The sequence below is a fragment of the Pelodiscus sinensis genome, chromosome 1, assembly GCF_052426305.1.
Source record: "Pelodiscus sinensis isolate ZL-2025 chromosome 1, ASM5242630v1, whole genome shotgun sequence".
NCBI lineage: Eukaryota > Metazoa > Chordata > Testudines > Trionychidae > Pelodiscus > Pelodiscus sinensis.
Window position 1 is genome coordinate 355,955,274 of NC_143052.1, and position 17,665 is coordinate 355,972,938.

The window sequence follows — 17,665 nt, forward strand, 5'->3', positions numbered from 1 at the left end:
TTGGGGAAAGCAGAGTTGGTAGTTCAAATCCTATACCTGCTGCAGGGACCCTGTCTGCCCTCAGGCAGGAGGACCAAAAGGGAGTTGAAAGCTAAATAACAAAGCCAGTCAAGGGGGTATGCCTAGACTACAGGGTTTTGTCGACAGATACTGTCGACAAAGAGCATGTAGACGACATCCAGTTCTGTCGACAAAGCAAGCCGCTTTGTCGACATAACAGTGTGGACGCAAAGGACAGTGTAGATGCAATAATGCTTTCTATCGACAGAACTCTGTCGACAAAAGGCGTTATTCCTCGTAGAATGAGGTTTACATACGTTGACAAAACTGCTGAGTTTTGTCGACGTTATGTCGACATAACTCAAATACAGTGTGGACACAGGTATAGTTTTGTTGACAAAAGTCCAGGAAGGTCTGTTCCCTCAGGGCTTCATAGCTGAGCTGCAGGGCCCACAAGGTGCATGGTACATGACCCCCACTTTCCCTGCCTGCCTTACAACCCTGCTCCCAACCTTCAGCAGTATTTATATCACAGCCAGGCTTCCCTCTCTGCTCTGGAATGGCTTGTAGCCCCAAGGGCTGCATCCTCCCTGCCCTTGCTGCAGGTTCCTTGTGAGACTGCAGACACGCCAGTCCTGGAGCATGGGCGATGTGGAAATGATCCAGCAAGTGACACAGAGGTGAGGGGTGAGTCTTAGGGGGCCTAGTTACATAAGTTGGTAGACCACTAAGGGAAGTTATGGAGCAATGGAAAAGTTGGGGCTGGACCTCAGGGATCCACGCAATGCACAGTCAACCTGTGGAACTCCTTGCCAGAGGATGTTGTGAAAGTCAGGACCGTAACAGGGTTTAACCAGGAAGGGTAGGAATGTTGTCCCTAGCCCCTGTTTCTCAGAGACTGAGAATGGGGGACAGGGAAGGGATCACATGAGGATTCCCTGTTCTGTTCATTCCCTCAGTGGGCAGCTGGCATTGGCCACTGTTGGAGGAAGAAAGGACACTGGGCCTCTGGTCTCACCTGCTATGGATTTTTTATGTTCCTTATCCAGATCTCTGCAGTTAGAAAAGTGTACACCAAAGCAGTTAATGTGTTTTATACAGTTTGTATCCCGAGTAGGCCAGACTGACAAAGCGCAGTGCTCTCAGGAAATGCTTCAATGGTTTTTTGACGGCCTAGTAAGCAATTCAAGGAAGGGAGCCCAACACCATGTTACCACACCACTCTGTTCGGAGCTGGGTCTGAGCACCAGAGCACTAGGAGAGAACTTTCATCCCTTTATGACCAAGCAGGCGCAGGATCCTGCCCCTTATCTGTTTGGTCCTCACCCCATAGATGATGGGGTTTAGTGTAGGGGGCACAAGGAGGTACATGTTGGCAATAAGAATGTGGAAATGCAGGGGCATATTCTGGCCAAACCGATGCATGAGAGAAGACACGAGACCTGGAATGTAAAAGGCTAAGATGACACCAATGTGGGACCCGCAGGTCCCAAAGGTCTTGAGCCGGGCGTCCTTCGTGGGGAGGCTGAAGATGGACCTGAGGATCTGGGTATAAGACACAGCAATAAAAAACACGTCCAGCCCCATCACACAGAACATCACAAAGAGGCCGTAATAACTGCTGATTTGGGTGTTGCCACAGGCCAACTTCACCACGGCCATGTGCTCGCAGTGAGTATGGGGTATGATGTTGGTTCTGCAATACGGCCACCTCCTCACCAAGAGGACACAGGGCAGCACTAGCATGCTGCTGCGTAGCACCACACCCAGGCCCATCTTGGCCACCACGGGGTTAGTCAGGATGGTGGAATGTCTCAGGGGGTGGCAGATGGCCACGTAGCGATCAAACGCCATGGCCACGCAGATCCCAGATTCCATCACGAAGAAGCAGTGAATGAAGAACAGCTGGGTGAGGCAGGCATTGAAATCGATCTCCCTGGAACTGAACCAGAAGATGCTCAGCGTTTTGGGCAGAATGGATGTGGACAGGACTATGTCAGTGACGGCCAACATGCAGAGGAAATAGAACATGGGCTCATGGAGGCTCGGCTCCCTCTTCACAATGAACAGAATGGTGAAATTCCCCAAAACAGCTATTGTGTACATGGCTGCAAAGGGGATGGAGATCCAGACATGGGCTGTCTCTAAGCCAGGAATGCCCAGCAGGATGAAGGTGGAAGGGTTGATGAAGTCGCTTGTGTTGGACTCTGACATGGATTAGGAAAGAAGATGTCCAACTCTGAGGCAGAACTGTGTCCCCTGAATGTGTCGTGTGTTCCGCTGACTTCTTGTGTGTATCCAGGATCAACAGTTATGGTCACAGTCAAAATGCAGAAATGCCTGGATGAAGAAACATTGTTGTTAAAAATCTCTGGGGATGGAGATTCCACTACCTCCTTAGGGAACCCACTCCAGTGCTTCCCCACTCCTCTAGTGAAAGAGTTTTTCCTAATATCCAACCTAGATCTCCCCCACTGTAAGTTGAGACCATTGCTCCTTGTTCTGCCATCTGTCACTACTGTGAACAGCCTCTCTCCATCCTCTTTGGAACCTCCCCCCTCACTCTTCTCTTCTGCAGACTAAACAGACCCAAGTTCCTCAGCCTCTCCTCATAAGTCATATGCTCCAGCCCCCTAATCATTTTGGTTGCCCTCCGCTGGACCCTCTCCAATGCGTACACATCCTTTTTGTAGTGGGGGCCCAGAACTGGACACCCTACTCCAGATGTGGCCTCACCAGAGCCGAATAAAGGGGAATAATGACATCTCTGGATCTGCTGGTAATGCTCCTTCTAAGGCACCCTCATATGCCATTAGCCCTCTTGGCTAGAAGGGCACACTGTTGACTCGTATCCAGCTTCTCATCCACTGTAATCCCCAGGTCCTTTTCTGCAGAACTGTGACTTAGCCATTCGGTCCCCAGCCTATAACAATAATAATATATGTAGATACACCTATCTCATAGAACTGGAAGAGACCTTGAGAAGTCATCAAGTCCAGTGCCCCTCCCTCACAGCCGGACCAAGCACTATCCCTGACAGATTTGGTCTCTCAAGGATTAAACTCAAAATCCTGGGTTTAGTAGGCCAATGCTCAAACCACTGAGCTATTCCTCCTGCTTGGGAATGTTCTGTCCCAAGTGCAGAACTCTATACTTGTCTTTTGGCCCAATCCTCTAATCTGTCTAGGTCACTTTAGATCCTATCCCTGCCCTCCAGTGTATCTACCTCTCCCCCTAACTTGGCGTCCTCTGCAAACTTGTTGAGGGTGCAATCCATCCCCTCATCCAGGTCATTCATAAAGATGTTGAACAAAACAGGTCCAAGAACTGATCCTTGGGGCACTCAGCTAGAAACCGACCGCCAACCTGACTTCGAACCGTTGATCACTACCCATTGGGCCCGACAGTCTAGCCAGCTTTCTATCCATTTTACAGCCCATTTAAACCATCCATATTCCCTTAACTTTCCAGCAAAAATATTGTGGGAGATTGTATCAAAAGCTTTGCTAAAGTCAAGGTATATCACATTCACAGAGCCAGTTACCTCATCATAGAAGCTAATCATATTGGTCAGGCATGACTTCCCTTTGTGAATCCATGTTGACTATTCCTGATCACTTTCCCCTCTTCCAAGTACTTCACAATGGATTCCTTGAGGATCCCCTCCATGATTTTTCTGGGGACTGAGGTAAGGCTGAATGCTCTATAGTTCCCTGGATTGTCCTTCTTCCCTTTTTAAAAGATGGGCACTACATTTGCCTTTTTCCAGTCATCTGGGATCTCACCTGATCTCCACGAGTTTTCAAAGATAATGGCAATGACATTATCAAACTCCCTCAGTGCCCTCGGATGCATTAAATCTGGACCCATGGATTTGTGTATGTTTAGCTTTTCTAAATAGTTCCTAACTTGTTCTTTCCCCACCAAGGACTGTCCACCTCCTTCCCATACTGCATTGCTTAATCCATTTGTCTGGAAGTTGACCTTGACCGTGAAGACAGAGGAAATGAAAGCATTGAGTAGTTCAGCTTTTCCCACATCATCTGTCACTAGGTTATCTCCCTCATCTAGTAAGAGCCCCACACCCTCTCTGGTCACCCTCTTATTGCTAACATGCCTGTAGATAACCTTTCTTGTTATCCTTCACATCCCTTGCTAGCTGAAATTCCAATTATGCTTTCGCCTTCCTGATAACTCCCCTAGATTCTCGAGCAATATATTTATACTCCTCCCTAGTCATCTGTCCAAGTTTCCACTTCTTGTAAGCTTCCTCTTCGTGTTGTAGACAACAAACTCACCATAGAATCATAGAACACTAGAACTGGTCGGGATCTGAAGAGCTCATCAAGTCCAGTCCCCTGCCCTCACATCAGGACCAAGCACCCTCCAGATCATCCCTGACAGGTGTTTGTCCATCCTGCTCTTAAATATCCCCAGGGATAGAGATTCCACAACCTCCCTAGGCAATTTATTCCAATGTCTAACCACCCTGACAGGTGGGAAGTTTTTTCTAATTTCCAACCTCAACCTCTCTTGCTGCAATGTCAATTTTTCTCCCCCTATTTGTAACACCCTCTTAGGTTCTTGAAAACCTCTATTATATATTCTTTTCTAAACTGAACAAGCCCAGTTCTTTCAGTCTTCCCACATAGGTCACATTTTCTTGCCTGTTAATCATTTTTTTTTGCTTTTCTCCCATGGGTTCCCAGTTTGATGCTGTGGCTGAAAGGGCTACTGGGATCCTTGGATGGCTCTACAGGGGAATGGTGAGTTGGAGCAAAGGAAGGGTTTTTCTTCTGCACCCAGCACTGGTGATAATGCCTCCATCTAGGTCTTTGTTACATATTGCAAAAAAAAAAATTGAAAACCAGCAGAGGGTGCAGAAAAGAAGGTGCATAGCAATTTATTGGTGGCTGGAGAAAATGCCAGAGAGAGAGAGACTCAAAGAGCTCTATCTAATCATAAGACTATCCAGTGGAGACTTGCACGAGGAGAAAACTGGGAGTATTAATGGGCTCTGTCATGTAGAGAAATGTAGAACAAGATCTAGTGTCTGAAAGTTGACATCACACTAATTGTAGCTGCAGAGAAGGGCCAAAGGTCACTCATAAATAAAGAGAATTAAAAAAAGCCAACGGGGTGAAATTGAATAGCCTTACCTATACTGCAGGACAGACTGAATGGTCCCATGGTCCCCTGAGCTCCCATGGTCCCATGGACCTCAACGCCTAAGAATCTATCTATAAAGAATGCACATTAGGCATTTGCAATTACTACATCACATAACAAAAGAAAGAAACTTTCAGTTACATTGAAAATTTGAACTTTTAACCTCGATTAGAGAAAAGCGTTTACAAAATCCATTTTTGGACTGTGGATCTCCTTGCCACAGACATTGTGGGAGCTAATAGCATAGGTGAATGGAGCTCATAAATGGAGGGGTCACGCTGAACACCTTTCAGGAAGGGTGTCTGACTCTGTGAATTAAAAGAACTAATTTGCCAGTTACTTATAAGTTTTCCAAAATGTAACCCTTGGGACTGAAATTTCTCACATTCAATGTTAGCCTCCCCTGGACCATTTCAGGGATGACAGTCCATCTGACTGCTCACGTCAGGACAAGAGAGAAGATTATTTGCCCCTAGTGAGAAATTCTTAGAATTGTTTCCAAGAGGAGCCCTAGAACCAGAGTAGTCCCCACCCTTATGCTGAAAATGCGGCTGTGTAGGTCATCTGAAAATATGGAACACTACTGAGTCTTAATGTCCACCCACACACCACTTCTTCCCCCCATACTGTGGTTCTGCTTTCTCTGGGGAGGAGCTAGTTAATGTAACTCCCTTTTTCCTCCCCAGGTTACTTGGGAGCAGGTCACACTCATAGGTGTGCCTGGGCGCCTGATTGTTTTAACATATAAGGAAATCCTGAGTACCCCAGTGGTGATGTTAGTTGGAGATTCCCTATCCACCCCCTTCTGCAGTCCCTCGTTCATAAAGAATATACAATGGTCGTGCCGCCATCTGGCTGGCCCTGTACAAACTTAGGCTGTGTCTAGACTGGCACGTTTTTCCTCAAAATCACATGATTTTGCGGAAAAGCTTGCCAGCTGTCTACACTGGCCGCATGAATTTCTGCAAGAACATTGACAATCTCATGTAAGATCATCAGTGTTCTTGTGGAAATACTATGCTGCTCCCGTTCAGGCAAAAGTCTTTTTCAGAAAGATTTTTGCGCAAAAGGGCCAGTGTAGACAGCACAGTGCTGTTTTCCACAAAAAAGCCCCGATTGCGAAAATGGCGATCGGGGCTTTTTTGCGGAAAAGTGCATCTAGATTGGCAACGGACACTTTTTCGCAAAAAGTGCTTTTGCGGAAAAACATCCTGCCAATCTAGACGTGCTTTTCGGAAAATGCTTTTGACGGAAAACTTAACCATTAAAAGCATTTTCGGAAAATCATGCCAGTGTAGACGTAGCCTTACTAGTGTGCCTTGGGAGCCTCCAGGAATAAACTTATTCCAGAAATAACCTAGAACTAACTCCAGGATGACAATGATAAATTATAAACAATACACATCTAATTGATTACATTAGAATGAACACTCCTTTACTTCACAACTTAAAGAGACAGAGTTTAACAGATTAACAGTGACTAAAATCAATTAACAAAGTACACAGAAGTAATAGGAACTTATCTCTCTGGCATTTGCACTGACACCATTGATCCCACTCCAGAGGGCGCACGCCTATGGACTCAGAGTCCAGACACTTGATTGTGTGGGCGCGCTTGAAGGCCTGCAGCTGGAGTGAAGGTTCTGTGTAGGTTCTGTGTGTGTTAGTACAAGCTGAGCAGCCAGCTGTCAACTCCCTCTGCCACGTCATTAAATGCCAGCAGCTCTGATTCACTGGGTTGGGCCCTCTGCCTCTCTTTGGACCCAGAGTCAGTCTATTCTCTGAGCTCTGTCCCAGGCAGCACTTTCCCAAAGAGCCTGTTTAAATACAGCCTCCTCCTGTGTGCTGGTTTGTGTAGCCTTTCACAGCCATATGCACAGCCAGAGTCTCTCCCCTCTAGGGCAATCAGCAGCCTGCTAGATCCAAGCACTGCAGGCTCCCAGTCGCAGGTGGTAGCTGTACCACAACAGCTCCTGGCCTGGATAAGTCTCCTCCACAGCAGCCTGGCTCCTCTCTCCCCAAAATGGAGAGCCCCAGAACTGAAGAGCCCCTCTCCCAACATGCCCAGACAAGCCCTACTTCCCCTGTTTTCCTCAAGGGCTCATGCGAATTGTAGTCTCTAGGGCCAAAAGGATCCTCCCAGAAAAATTCAGAGGCCCCTTTAATAAGGGGACTTCATTAACTTGTAAGAGAAAAAGCCTGCCAGGTGGATGAGTGGAACACTGCGCCGATGAACGAGCCATAAAGGTGGTAATGAAGCCAGAGACTAGGTATGTGTTCACCCAAGACATAGACTGTCAGTTTCTCAACTTATTGGGTGAGTCTAGAGAACCTTAGGGGGAGGGATAGCTCAGTGGTTTGAGCATTGGCCTGCTAAACCCAGGGTTATGAGTTCAATTCTTGTAGAGGCTATTTGGGGCAAAAATTCATCAGTGATGGTACTTGGTCCTGATAAGAAGGCAGGGGACTGGAGTCAATGACCTTTCAAGGTCCCTTCTAGTTCTAGGAGCTAGGCAATCTCCACTATGTTTAAAATATTTCACTAGAATGTATAAAATCACACCTCTAAAAGTCATTCTCCTGCTGCTGTGGATGGCTGTTGGATGCAACTTGAATAGTATTGTGTAGGGTCCTGATGGTCCTGCCTGCCTAGATCACCCTACACCATGTTTCCAAGAATTGAAAGTTAGGCAACAAGGTCTGTTGCATCCCTTCCCCACCTCACCACCCATTGGTCCCTGGTTATTTGGCAGAGCCTTAAAATGAAAGAGTGGGAGGTGAATCTCCATGAAAACACAGCAGGCTTATGAGCTCTTTCCCCAGTTGTTACTCCAAGGGGAGCTTGAACTTGGTAGGGTCTGAATAAACTACAGCCCATGGCCTTGGAATTTGGCCTTGTAAATCTACTGACACTTTCATACTATGCTGTGCTGCTGTGCCCCTGAAATGCAGCTCCTTCTGACTGACTTACTCCCTACCCCACCCCATGCAGTAGTTTTGTGGAGCCTCGGCAAGAGATAGATACCTGTGAACCTCTCAGAAATTGTCCTCCAGTGACTGCGTCCCACCTCTCTCCACCCAGCATCGGCAGCAGCCTCCGACCCTGAGTGCAACGTGTATAATATCATTCGGCCAGTCCCATCGGGGTTTGCACAACCTGTGGCAGAGAAGCGAGCCGCTGGTAGTCAAAAGGCTGGAGACCTGCCTGCCTGGGTTTCTGGGCTATTTATCCAGCTTCAGAAGCAAACAGCAATTAAGGGACCACCCCAAAGGGAGAGGAGAACTCTTGGGCTTTAGGCGGAGTCAGACAAATTCCCTGCTCAGTGTATTTATGTATATTGAAAAAATGATAGTTAATTAGTTTTTAAAAAATGAGGGATAAGCTGAGTTCTCCCTAGAGTCTGATGCCTGTCAATGCCCAGGATGGATGGGTAAATAGTAGACTGATCTGGGGAAAGATGGCTGAGGAGAGCTGCAAATACTTTCTGCAGTCAAATAGGCCTGTCACTTTAGATTCAGAGATCAGTGATTCTCATCACAATCATATATTGAGGAGTTCTCATTGAAGGAGGTTGGGAGGTCTAAGTTGGATATTAGGAAAAACTATTTCCCTAGGAGGGTGGGGCAGCACTTGGATGGGTTCTCTAGGGACAAGGTGGAATCTCCATCCCTAGAAGTTTTTAAGTCTCGGCTTGACAAAGCCCTGGCTGGATTGATTTAGTTGGGATTGGTCCTGCTTTGGGCAGGAGGCTGGACTTAATGACCTTCTGAGGTCTCTTCCAGCCCTAGGATTCTAGGATTCTATGATCTTGAAGGCACCTAGCAAAGGAAAGCAACTATGGACATATCCACATTTTACAGGTATGTAAACTGAGGCACCAGAGCATGACTGAGAGAGTAGGAGTTCCGACTTTCCTGCCATCACTACCATCTTGATATTGGTAACTGAGCACATGACAACAGGAAAATGGAGACATGGTCTAGCAAGGCCTGTTTGTTGGGTGGTTGTGATGTGCTTCCCTAGGTACCACTTGAGCTTTGGGTACCTCTGAGTCCTCTGCCATAGCAAGCTAGGTGCTCTCCCACAATTGTGAGGCTCTGACAAGCTCTCTAGGGGCAGGTCGGCACTAGGAAATCATTTTGAAATAATGAAACTCAATATAACGACTCCCGAAATAACAAAATTGAAATAGCGTGTCCACGCTCTGGGGAAGCCTTGAAATTAGTCCAAGGCAGGCTCCGTGAATGTGGATGCGCTGCCTTGACTTACCGCCGCAAGAAGCACTGGGGAAAAATTAGTTCGAATGACTCTGGAGAGTAGCTATTTAGAAATAACTATTTCAAAACTAGCGTTATTCCTGGAGGAAAACAGGAGTACTGATTTTGGAATAAGCGGCCTGTTATTTCAAAATAACGGGCTTGGTAGTGTTGACGTGTAACCTGCACAACTATTCTACGTCTACACTACTAGCCTCTTTCACAAGAGGAAATGTAAATGGAGCACTCATTTGCATATGTCATGCTCTCATTTGCATTTCTTCTTCTCGTAGTCTTGTCGTACTACCCTGGAATGTGTTAACATGACTAATACCTAAGGCCCCCTAGAGATGTATCTGCAATATCAGCCCCTTTCTTGCCAGATTCTGATAGCAGGGCCTGCCGTTTGCTCACAATTCAACTTGGCTTTATATTTGCAGAGCCTTGACTACCTCTATCTAGGCTTCAGGCCTCACACAAGGCCTGTGATACATGGACTGATGCTTTAGGCCCACTTCTTACTATAGATAGATGCAAAGTGATGTACATGACAATATATAAGCCCAACTCTACATACAAAACAATGAGATCGCAATTAACTGTCACCCACCAAGAAAGCGATCTTGGAGTTCTCTGTTACTACTTCTCCGAGAAGACCTGTTCAATGTAGAGTGGTCATCCAAAAAAGCGAACAAAAAGGTTTGTAATATTTAGGAAAGGGATAGAAAATGAGGCAAACAATATTATCTTGTGTACATATACATCCATGGTGCATTCAAATATTGTGTGCAGTTTGGTCACCCTGTTACCTGTTTGGGGTTTTTTTAAACGTATGAAATGAGTAACGTAACTCTGACACTCCAGGTGATGTCTGGAATAAATCAGCGGGCACACAGAACTTCTCTCTACTGAAAGATTAATGCAAGTGAAAGTTCTAGACCAGTGGTTTCCAACCTTTTTAACCACAAGATCACTTTTTCAATTTAAGCGCAATGTAAGATCTACCTCAAACCCAAATACTCTTGTATTGCTTCCTTCCTGCCCCTTCTCTGAGGCCCTGCTCCACCTCTTCTCCGAGGTCTCATCCTGCTCACTCCCTTCCCTTTCCTCCTCCATCCTCACTCACTTTCACTAGGCTGGGGTGGGAAGTTAGGGTGCAGGCTCTGGTCTTCCACCGAGGGGTTTGGAATGTGGGAGGGGCTCCAGGCTCAGCCTAGGGTTGGGGATTGGAGTCCAGGAGGGGTTTTAGCATGCAAACTCTGGGAAGGATTTTGGGTGCAGTGGGATTTATCTCTGGGGCAGGAGGTTGGGATCTAGAATCTAGCCTAACTCTGCAGTCTATTGGATATAAGCAAATACAGACAAAATCTGAGGCTGTCTCTAGACTGGCTAGTTTTTCCAGAAAATCAGCCACTTTTCCGGAAAAACTTGCCAGCTGTCTACACTGGACACTTGAATTTCCGCAAAAGCACTGACTTCTTTCTGTAAGAAATCAGTGCTTTTTGCAGACATACTATGCTGCTCCTGTTCGGTCAAAAGTCCCTTTTGCGCAAAACTTTTGCGCAAGAGGGCCAGTGTAGACAGCTGAGATTTGTTTTGCGCAAAAAAGCCCTGATCATGAAAGTGCTTTTGCGGAAAAGCGTCTGTGCCAATCTAGACGCTCTTTTCCGAAAATGCTTTTAACGGAAAAGTTTTCCGTTAAAAACATTTCCAGAAAATCATGCCAGTCTAGATGTAGCCAATAGGTTTAGAACATCCCAGATATTTACCCAAACTTTTAAATGGTATTGAGCAATTACCATCCGGTTTGCAGAGGCCAGTTGCTCACCCAGTGGGGAATAAAACCATCAGAAAAAAGGTGTCTCAAGCTCACACCACACAATTGCTCCAAAGTACACTCTATAGCCAATTCCTTTATTTCTAACTTTTACAAATACATAGTCCACAATTACGCCTATTGATTCCTCAGTTTTCCTATTTTCCAATACACTTCTAATTTCAGAGGTGTCTAGATTCAAGGCTTCCATCCAACTTATCTTCTTTCATTCTAATTTTCTTTTAATTCTTCTCCCAGCATTCCATAGCGATGTGAAGAAAATTCCAGTTAGGTTGGTTTTGGTTTTTGTATTTCCTTTGCATCTAAAAGTCTAGTTTACAACTAACCCTTAAATGTATGGTGTTCTGTTTCATTAATCCATGGTCTCTGAATGCACACAAGGTGTTGAAATTGTTGTCAATCAGAGTTTGGGGTTGTCTCGATAGGTTCCTGACAGGTCCTCTACTCCATCGGTGATGATAAACTTTTGGCTGCATGCATACATGTGTGTGCTCCCTCTAGTTAAAGTGTTAAACCTGTGCACTTGGGTCAATACAGTTGATCTCTGAGGGTATGTCTACACTACCCTGCTAGTTCGAACTAGCGGGGTAATGTAGGCATACCGCACTTGCAAATGAAGCCCAGGATTTGAATTTCCCGGGCTTCATTTGCATAAGCGGGGAGCCGCCATTTTTAAAACCCCACTGGTTCGAACCCCGTGTAGCGCGGCTACACGGGGCACGAACTAGGTAGTTCGAACTAGGCTTCCTAGTTCGAACTACCGTTACTCCTCGTGGACTCCGGGGTCAGAGACAGGTGGAGCGAGCTGGCCACAGGAAGGGGCCAACCAAGACGAGGCACGGGGTGACATCATCACCCAGCGACGGGAGGAGGCGGGGAGAAATGAACCGGCAGGGGATTCAAAAGGGCTGGACGGCCAGCTCAGTGGGGGTCGGTGGGGAGAGCGTGGAGGAAGGGCAGAACAGGTGAGTGGCAGGGGAAGCCCCGAGGCTGGAGGCACGCCTAAGGGGACTTTCGGTGTCTGACAGTGGGACGCCGGCCAGAACCCTGAGTGAGCGGCCGGACCCCTCATGGGCGGCAACGGGCCCGTCCGGGCCTTGACTGGCAATGGTGGGAGCACAGGGTCCTAAGAACACTGGTGTTAAAGGGTCAGCTAGGGTAAGGCAACCATGATGATGACAGGGCTGTAAGCCTGAGGGGGAGCCAGACCCCTGACAGGCCTCTTTTCTGGTTGCCGTGTTACTGACCCAAAATCTTGCTCACTAGATTTCAGCCCTGCTGCTGTTTTCATGTTATAGGCACCTTATTCAGGCCTGCTGACTCCATGTTACCAACCCTCAACTTACAACAGAAATTTGGTTAGTCAAATTCTGGGGTATGCATACCCCTCAAATCTTGGCCAACAATCTCATCTCAAAAATACATACTGGATTGGAAAAGATACACAGAACTGCAATAGAAATGATTAAAGGTATAGAACATGTTCCCTTTGGAGAAAGATTTTAAAAGACTGGGACTTTTCAGCTTACAAACAATGACTAAGGGTGAATATGAGGGAGGTCTATAAAATGGTAACAAGTGTGGAGAAAGTGAATAACAAAATGTTACTTATTCCTTTACATAACATGTGAACTAGGGGCAACATGAACAGGAAGCACATTGAAAGATAAAGAAAGGGGAAGAATTTCTTCCCAGTTAACCTGTAAAATTAAGATTCAGTTGGAATATTGTGTCCAACTCCAGGCACTACATTTCAAGGAAGATGTGGAGAAATTGGAGAAAGTCCAGAGAAGAGCAACAAAAATGATGAAAGGTCTAGAAAACTTGATCTATGAGGGAAGACTGAAAGAACTGGGCTTGTTTAGTTTAGAAAAGAGAAGACCGAGGGGGGACATGATAGCTATTTTCAAAGTATCTAAAAGGGTGTAATAAGGAGAAGGGAGAAAAATTGTTCTTCTTGGCCTCTGAGGATAGGACAAGAAGCAATGGGCTTAAAGTTCAGTGATAGGAGTTTAGGCTGGACATTAGGAAAAACTTCCTACCTCTCAGTGTGGTTAAACAATGAAATAAATTGCCTAGGGAGCTTGTAGAATCATTACTGGAGATATTGAAGAGGAGGTTGGACAGACATCTATCAGGGATGATCTAGATGGTGCTTGGTCCTGACATGAGGGCTGAGGACTGGACTCGATGACCTTATGAGGTCCTTTTCAGTTCTAGTGTTCTATGATTCCGTGATTCTATGAACAAATAAAAGGTGGCAATGCTATGAGTTAATGGGTTGCATTTGGACTGATTCCATAAGTTTGTCATGCTGACAAATTCTAGTAAGGCCTTGAAATGATTTAATGTCTCCTTGACGCTCCAGTCAATGGTTTAGGGAAGAAGGTCCTACACCATGTGCATGGAGGTCAGTGTGAAAGCCAGAGCGCCAGGAGATAACTTTAGGTCCCTTTACAAGTAACAAGTTGAAACAGACTCTTCTGCAGCTGTTTGGTCCTCACCCCATAAATGATGGGATTTAACATGGGGGGCACTAGAAGATAGAAATTGGCAATGAAAACATGGACCCATAGGGCAATATTTTGGCCAAAACGGTACGTGAGGGAGGAAAAAATAATTGGAATGTAAAAGGCTAAGATGGCACAGAGATGGGAGATGCATGTCCCAAAAGTTTTGATTCGGGCATCCTTTTTGGGAAGGCAGAAGATGGACCTGAGGATCTCGGTATAGGAGATGGCGATAAAAAACACATCCACACCAGGCACAATAAATGCCACAAAGAGGCCGTAGTAGTTACTGATGCGGGTATCAGCGCAAGCCAGCTTCACCACAGCCATGTGCTCACAGTATGTGTGGGGGATGATGTTGGATCTGCAGTATGGCCAGCGCCTTGTCAGAAATGGGTAAGGCAGCACCAGCATACAACCACGCAGTACCACAGCCAGACAAATCTTGGCCACCACATGGTTTGTCAGGATGGTGCAGTGTCTCAGGGGATGGCAGATGGCCACATAGCGATCAAATGCCATGGCCACGAAGATCCCAGACTCCATCATGGAGGAGCAGCGAAGGAAATACATCTGGGTGAGGCAGGCATTGAAATCGATCTCCCTGGAATTGAACCAGAAGATGCTCAGCATTTTGGGCAGGGTGGATGTGGACAGGACCAGGTCAGTGAAGGCCAGCATGCTGAGGAAATAGTACATGGGCCCATGGAGGCTCAGGTCCCTCGTCACTATGAAGAGGATGACGGAGTTTCCCAAAATGGTTATGGAGTACATGGTGCAGAAGGGGATGGAGATCCAGACATGGGCTGTCTCTAAGCCAGGAATGCCCAGCAGGATGAAGGTGGAGGGGTTGGTGAAGTTGGTCATGTTGGAAGCTGACATTGGTTAGGTAAGAAGGTGTCCAGCTTGGAGGCAGAACAGTGTCTACTGCATGTGCCGTCCTTTCCCCTATCTTCTTGTATATTTATTGGTCTAGGGTGATGGTCACAAAATGGAAATACCTGGTTGGAGAGACCGTGTTAATATGAGATATTAAATAAAACACTGCAAGCTGTTGTCAGGGGAGATGCAGATTGGTCACTCTCCACATACTGAACATTACCTTTTTCGTTTTTCTTGGAGATTAATTGTGAACAACTGTCTCTATTCTATTCAATGTTGACCAACCAGTCTCTGAGAAGAATACTGCAGATAGGCTATGAAAAAGGGGGGATACTACCCAATGCAGATACACTGAAAAGTCTGGGATTCTTTAGTTAAGAGAAGAGGCAAACATAGAGGCATACAAGAGATTCCAGGAAAATAAACACATTGAATCAATTACATTCCATCGAAGAAACAGAGAAGAGTTCCCAGCCAGTAATATCTATACACACTTAGTTCTTCCACAGAGTTCATTCTCTACAGTCAGGAAAATTATCAGCCAGACTAATGGGGAAGAGTAGGTTAGCAAGGTAATTGGAAATGAAAATGGTCAAGTATGTCTGAGTATTTTCACATTCACATTTGCAACGATTCCACGGACAACAAAGAGCACAACCTTGGCTAAAAGCCCAACTCAATGTCAAAGTGAAGACAGGAGTTGCGGAGAGGGAAACCTACAGAGAACCATAGAATATTGACATTGGAAGGGACCTTGAGTAGCCTTCAAGTACAATCCCCTGGGCCTATGGCAAGACCATACCTTCTGGATGTGGTATCCCATCTAGTAGCACTTAGAACACGTACAGATACAACAATGAGTCTGCCCACCTCCTTAGTTACCAGTAGAAGATTATGCACTAAGGGCTAGACGTTTCAGGTTTGATTCCACTCAGAGGCAGATAGCATCTGCCCATGTTACATGAGTACCACCTGTACCATCCCTGATAGGCAGATAGATCGATGGGGTGTATGAGGATAGATAGATGTTTGTCTCATCTCCAGCAATGGAGATTCCACAATCTCCCTAGGCAATTTATTCCAGTGTTCCACCACCCTGACAGGTAGGAAGTTTTTCCTAATGTCTCACCTAACCCCTCCTTGCCACAATTAAACCCATTCCTTTTTGTCCTATCACTGCAGGTCGTGGAGGATATTTTTTCTCCCTCCTCCTTGTATCTTCCTCCATCTAGGCTGCATTTCCCAAGTTTGTTAATAACAAGGTAACGTGAGACTGTATCAAAAACCTTACTAAGTTCTAGATGTACCAAATCTACAGCTTCTCCCTTATCCACACGGTTTGTTACCGGGTCAAAGAAAGCTATCAGGTTGGTATGACATAATATATTCTGGGCAAACCTATGCTATTTCTTGTTACTTTGTTATCTTCTAGATGTTTGCAAATTGATTCCTTAATAATTTTCTCCATTGTCTTTCCTGGTACAGAAGTTAAGCCAGTCTGTTAAGTTTCCTAAGTTGTCCTTACTTCCCTTTTGACAGATGGAACCAATATTTGCCCTTTTTCAGTCTTCTGGACTCTCTCCCATCTTCCCTGAGTTATCACATATAATCTGTAATGGCTCAGATATCTCCTAAGTCAGATCCCAGTATAGTCTAGAATACATTTCATCAGGGTCTGTTGACTTGAAGATATCTAACTTTTCTAATGTCTTTTAATTTATTCTTTCCTTATTTTACCTTCTGATCCTTTCCCATTTTCACTGGCATTCACTATGTTTGGCATCCAATCACCACCAATCTTCTTTGTGAAAACTGAAACATAGAAGTCATTACACACCTCTGCCATTTATTAAGTATATTAAGAAGAAAAGAAATCCTGGGAAAAAAATTAGGCAGTTGCTAGTGGGAGAAAAAAAATATTTGACTGCAAGAAAAGGAAGATGTGTTCAAAATAGTTTTGTCTGCATTACAAAAGAAGCAGAATAATGTATTTAGACCACATGAAGTAATCATATACTTTCCAGTCCATTAGCTCTGAAGGAAGATGATAAACAGCACCTACAATAGAACCATAAAGTTGCACTCATCAGAATTTTGCACTGACTGATCAACCTTGGAATCACGAGTGAAAAATCAAGCAGCAGCAGAGCTAAAACAAACAAACAAAAGCCAAATACAGGATAGTTCTGGGTTAAATATAAACTATTAAAAATCAAAGGGAAGTGTAAAAATTTGACACAGTTAGGAGACAATGAAAAAGCTAAATTTACTTAAAAAGAAACTCTAGGGCTGCATCTAGACTGGCATGATTTTGCGGACATACTTTTAACGGAAAAGTATTTCCGTTAAAAGTATTTCCGCAAAAGAGCGTCTAGATTGGCATGGATGCTTTTGCACAATAAGTGCTTTTGCACAAAAGCATCGGTGCCCAGTATAGATGCGCTTTTGCGCAAGAAAGCTCCGATGGCCATTTTAGCCATCAGGCTTTCTTGAACAAAAAATTAAGGTGTCTGTCTACACTGGCCCTCTTGAGCAAGTATTTTTGCTCTAGAGTACTTATCCCTGAGTGGGAGCGTCAAAGTATTTGCGCAAGAAGCACTGAATTCTTACATTAGAACGTCAGTGCTCTTGCGCAAATTCAAGCGGCCAGTGTAGACAGCTGGCAAGTTTTTGCGCAAAAGCACTTGCTTTTGCGCAAAATCTTGCCAGTCTAGACACAGCCTAGGAATATAATGAATGCCAATCAACAACATGGTTCCTGGAAAAGCAGAATGGTCAGATAACTCTGGTTGAATCCTTCAGTAAGAGTACACATTTAGCTGATCAAGGAAGCCCCAATGATGCGATAAAGTTGGATTTCTTGGAGGCGTTTCATGTAATACGGAAAAAATCAGATAATAAAAAGAACACTATATTATATCAGTAGAGTACACATTTCAGATACTAAATGCAGAGTGAACTTCTCTAGTTTGACATCCTGGGGACCGGACCGATGTTGAACCAGAGAATC

At 45.3% G+C, this 17,665-nt stretch overlaps 2 protein-coding genes across 2 annotated transcripts; both read right to left on the minus strand.

Annotated features, from left to right (window-relative positions):
• Positions 1-1,254: 1,254 nt before the first annotated feature.
• Positions 1,255-2,214, minus strand: LOC102458479 (olfactory receptor 52E2-like). The gene has a single exon (XM_025184003.3). The coding sequence runs from the start codon at positions 2,212-2,214 to the stop codon at positions 1,255-1,257; it is 960 nt and encodes a 319-aa protein (XP_025039788.3).
• Positions 2,215-13,707: 11,493 nt separating this feature from the next.
• Positions 13,708-14,655, minus strand: LOC102458715 (olfactory receptor 52K2-like). The gene has a single exon (XM_006111291.5). The coding sequence runs from the start codon at positions 14,653-14,655 to the stop codon at positions 13,708-13,710; it is 948 nt and encodes a 315-aa protein (XP_006111353.5).
• Between the last annotated feature and the right edge of the window lie 3,010 nt (positions 14,656-17,665).

Bases quoted from the DNA above. Each gene is read 5' to 3' on its own strand.
- LOC102458479 (XM_025184003.3), bottom strand. From the start codon at position 2,214: ATGTCAGAGTCCAACACAAGCGACTTCATCAACCCTTCCACCTTCATC.
- LOC102458715 (XM_006111291.5), bottom strand. From the start codon at position 14,655: ATGTCAGCTTCCAACATGACCAACTTCACCAACCCCTCCACCTTCATC.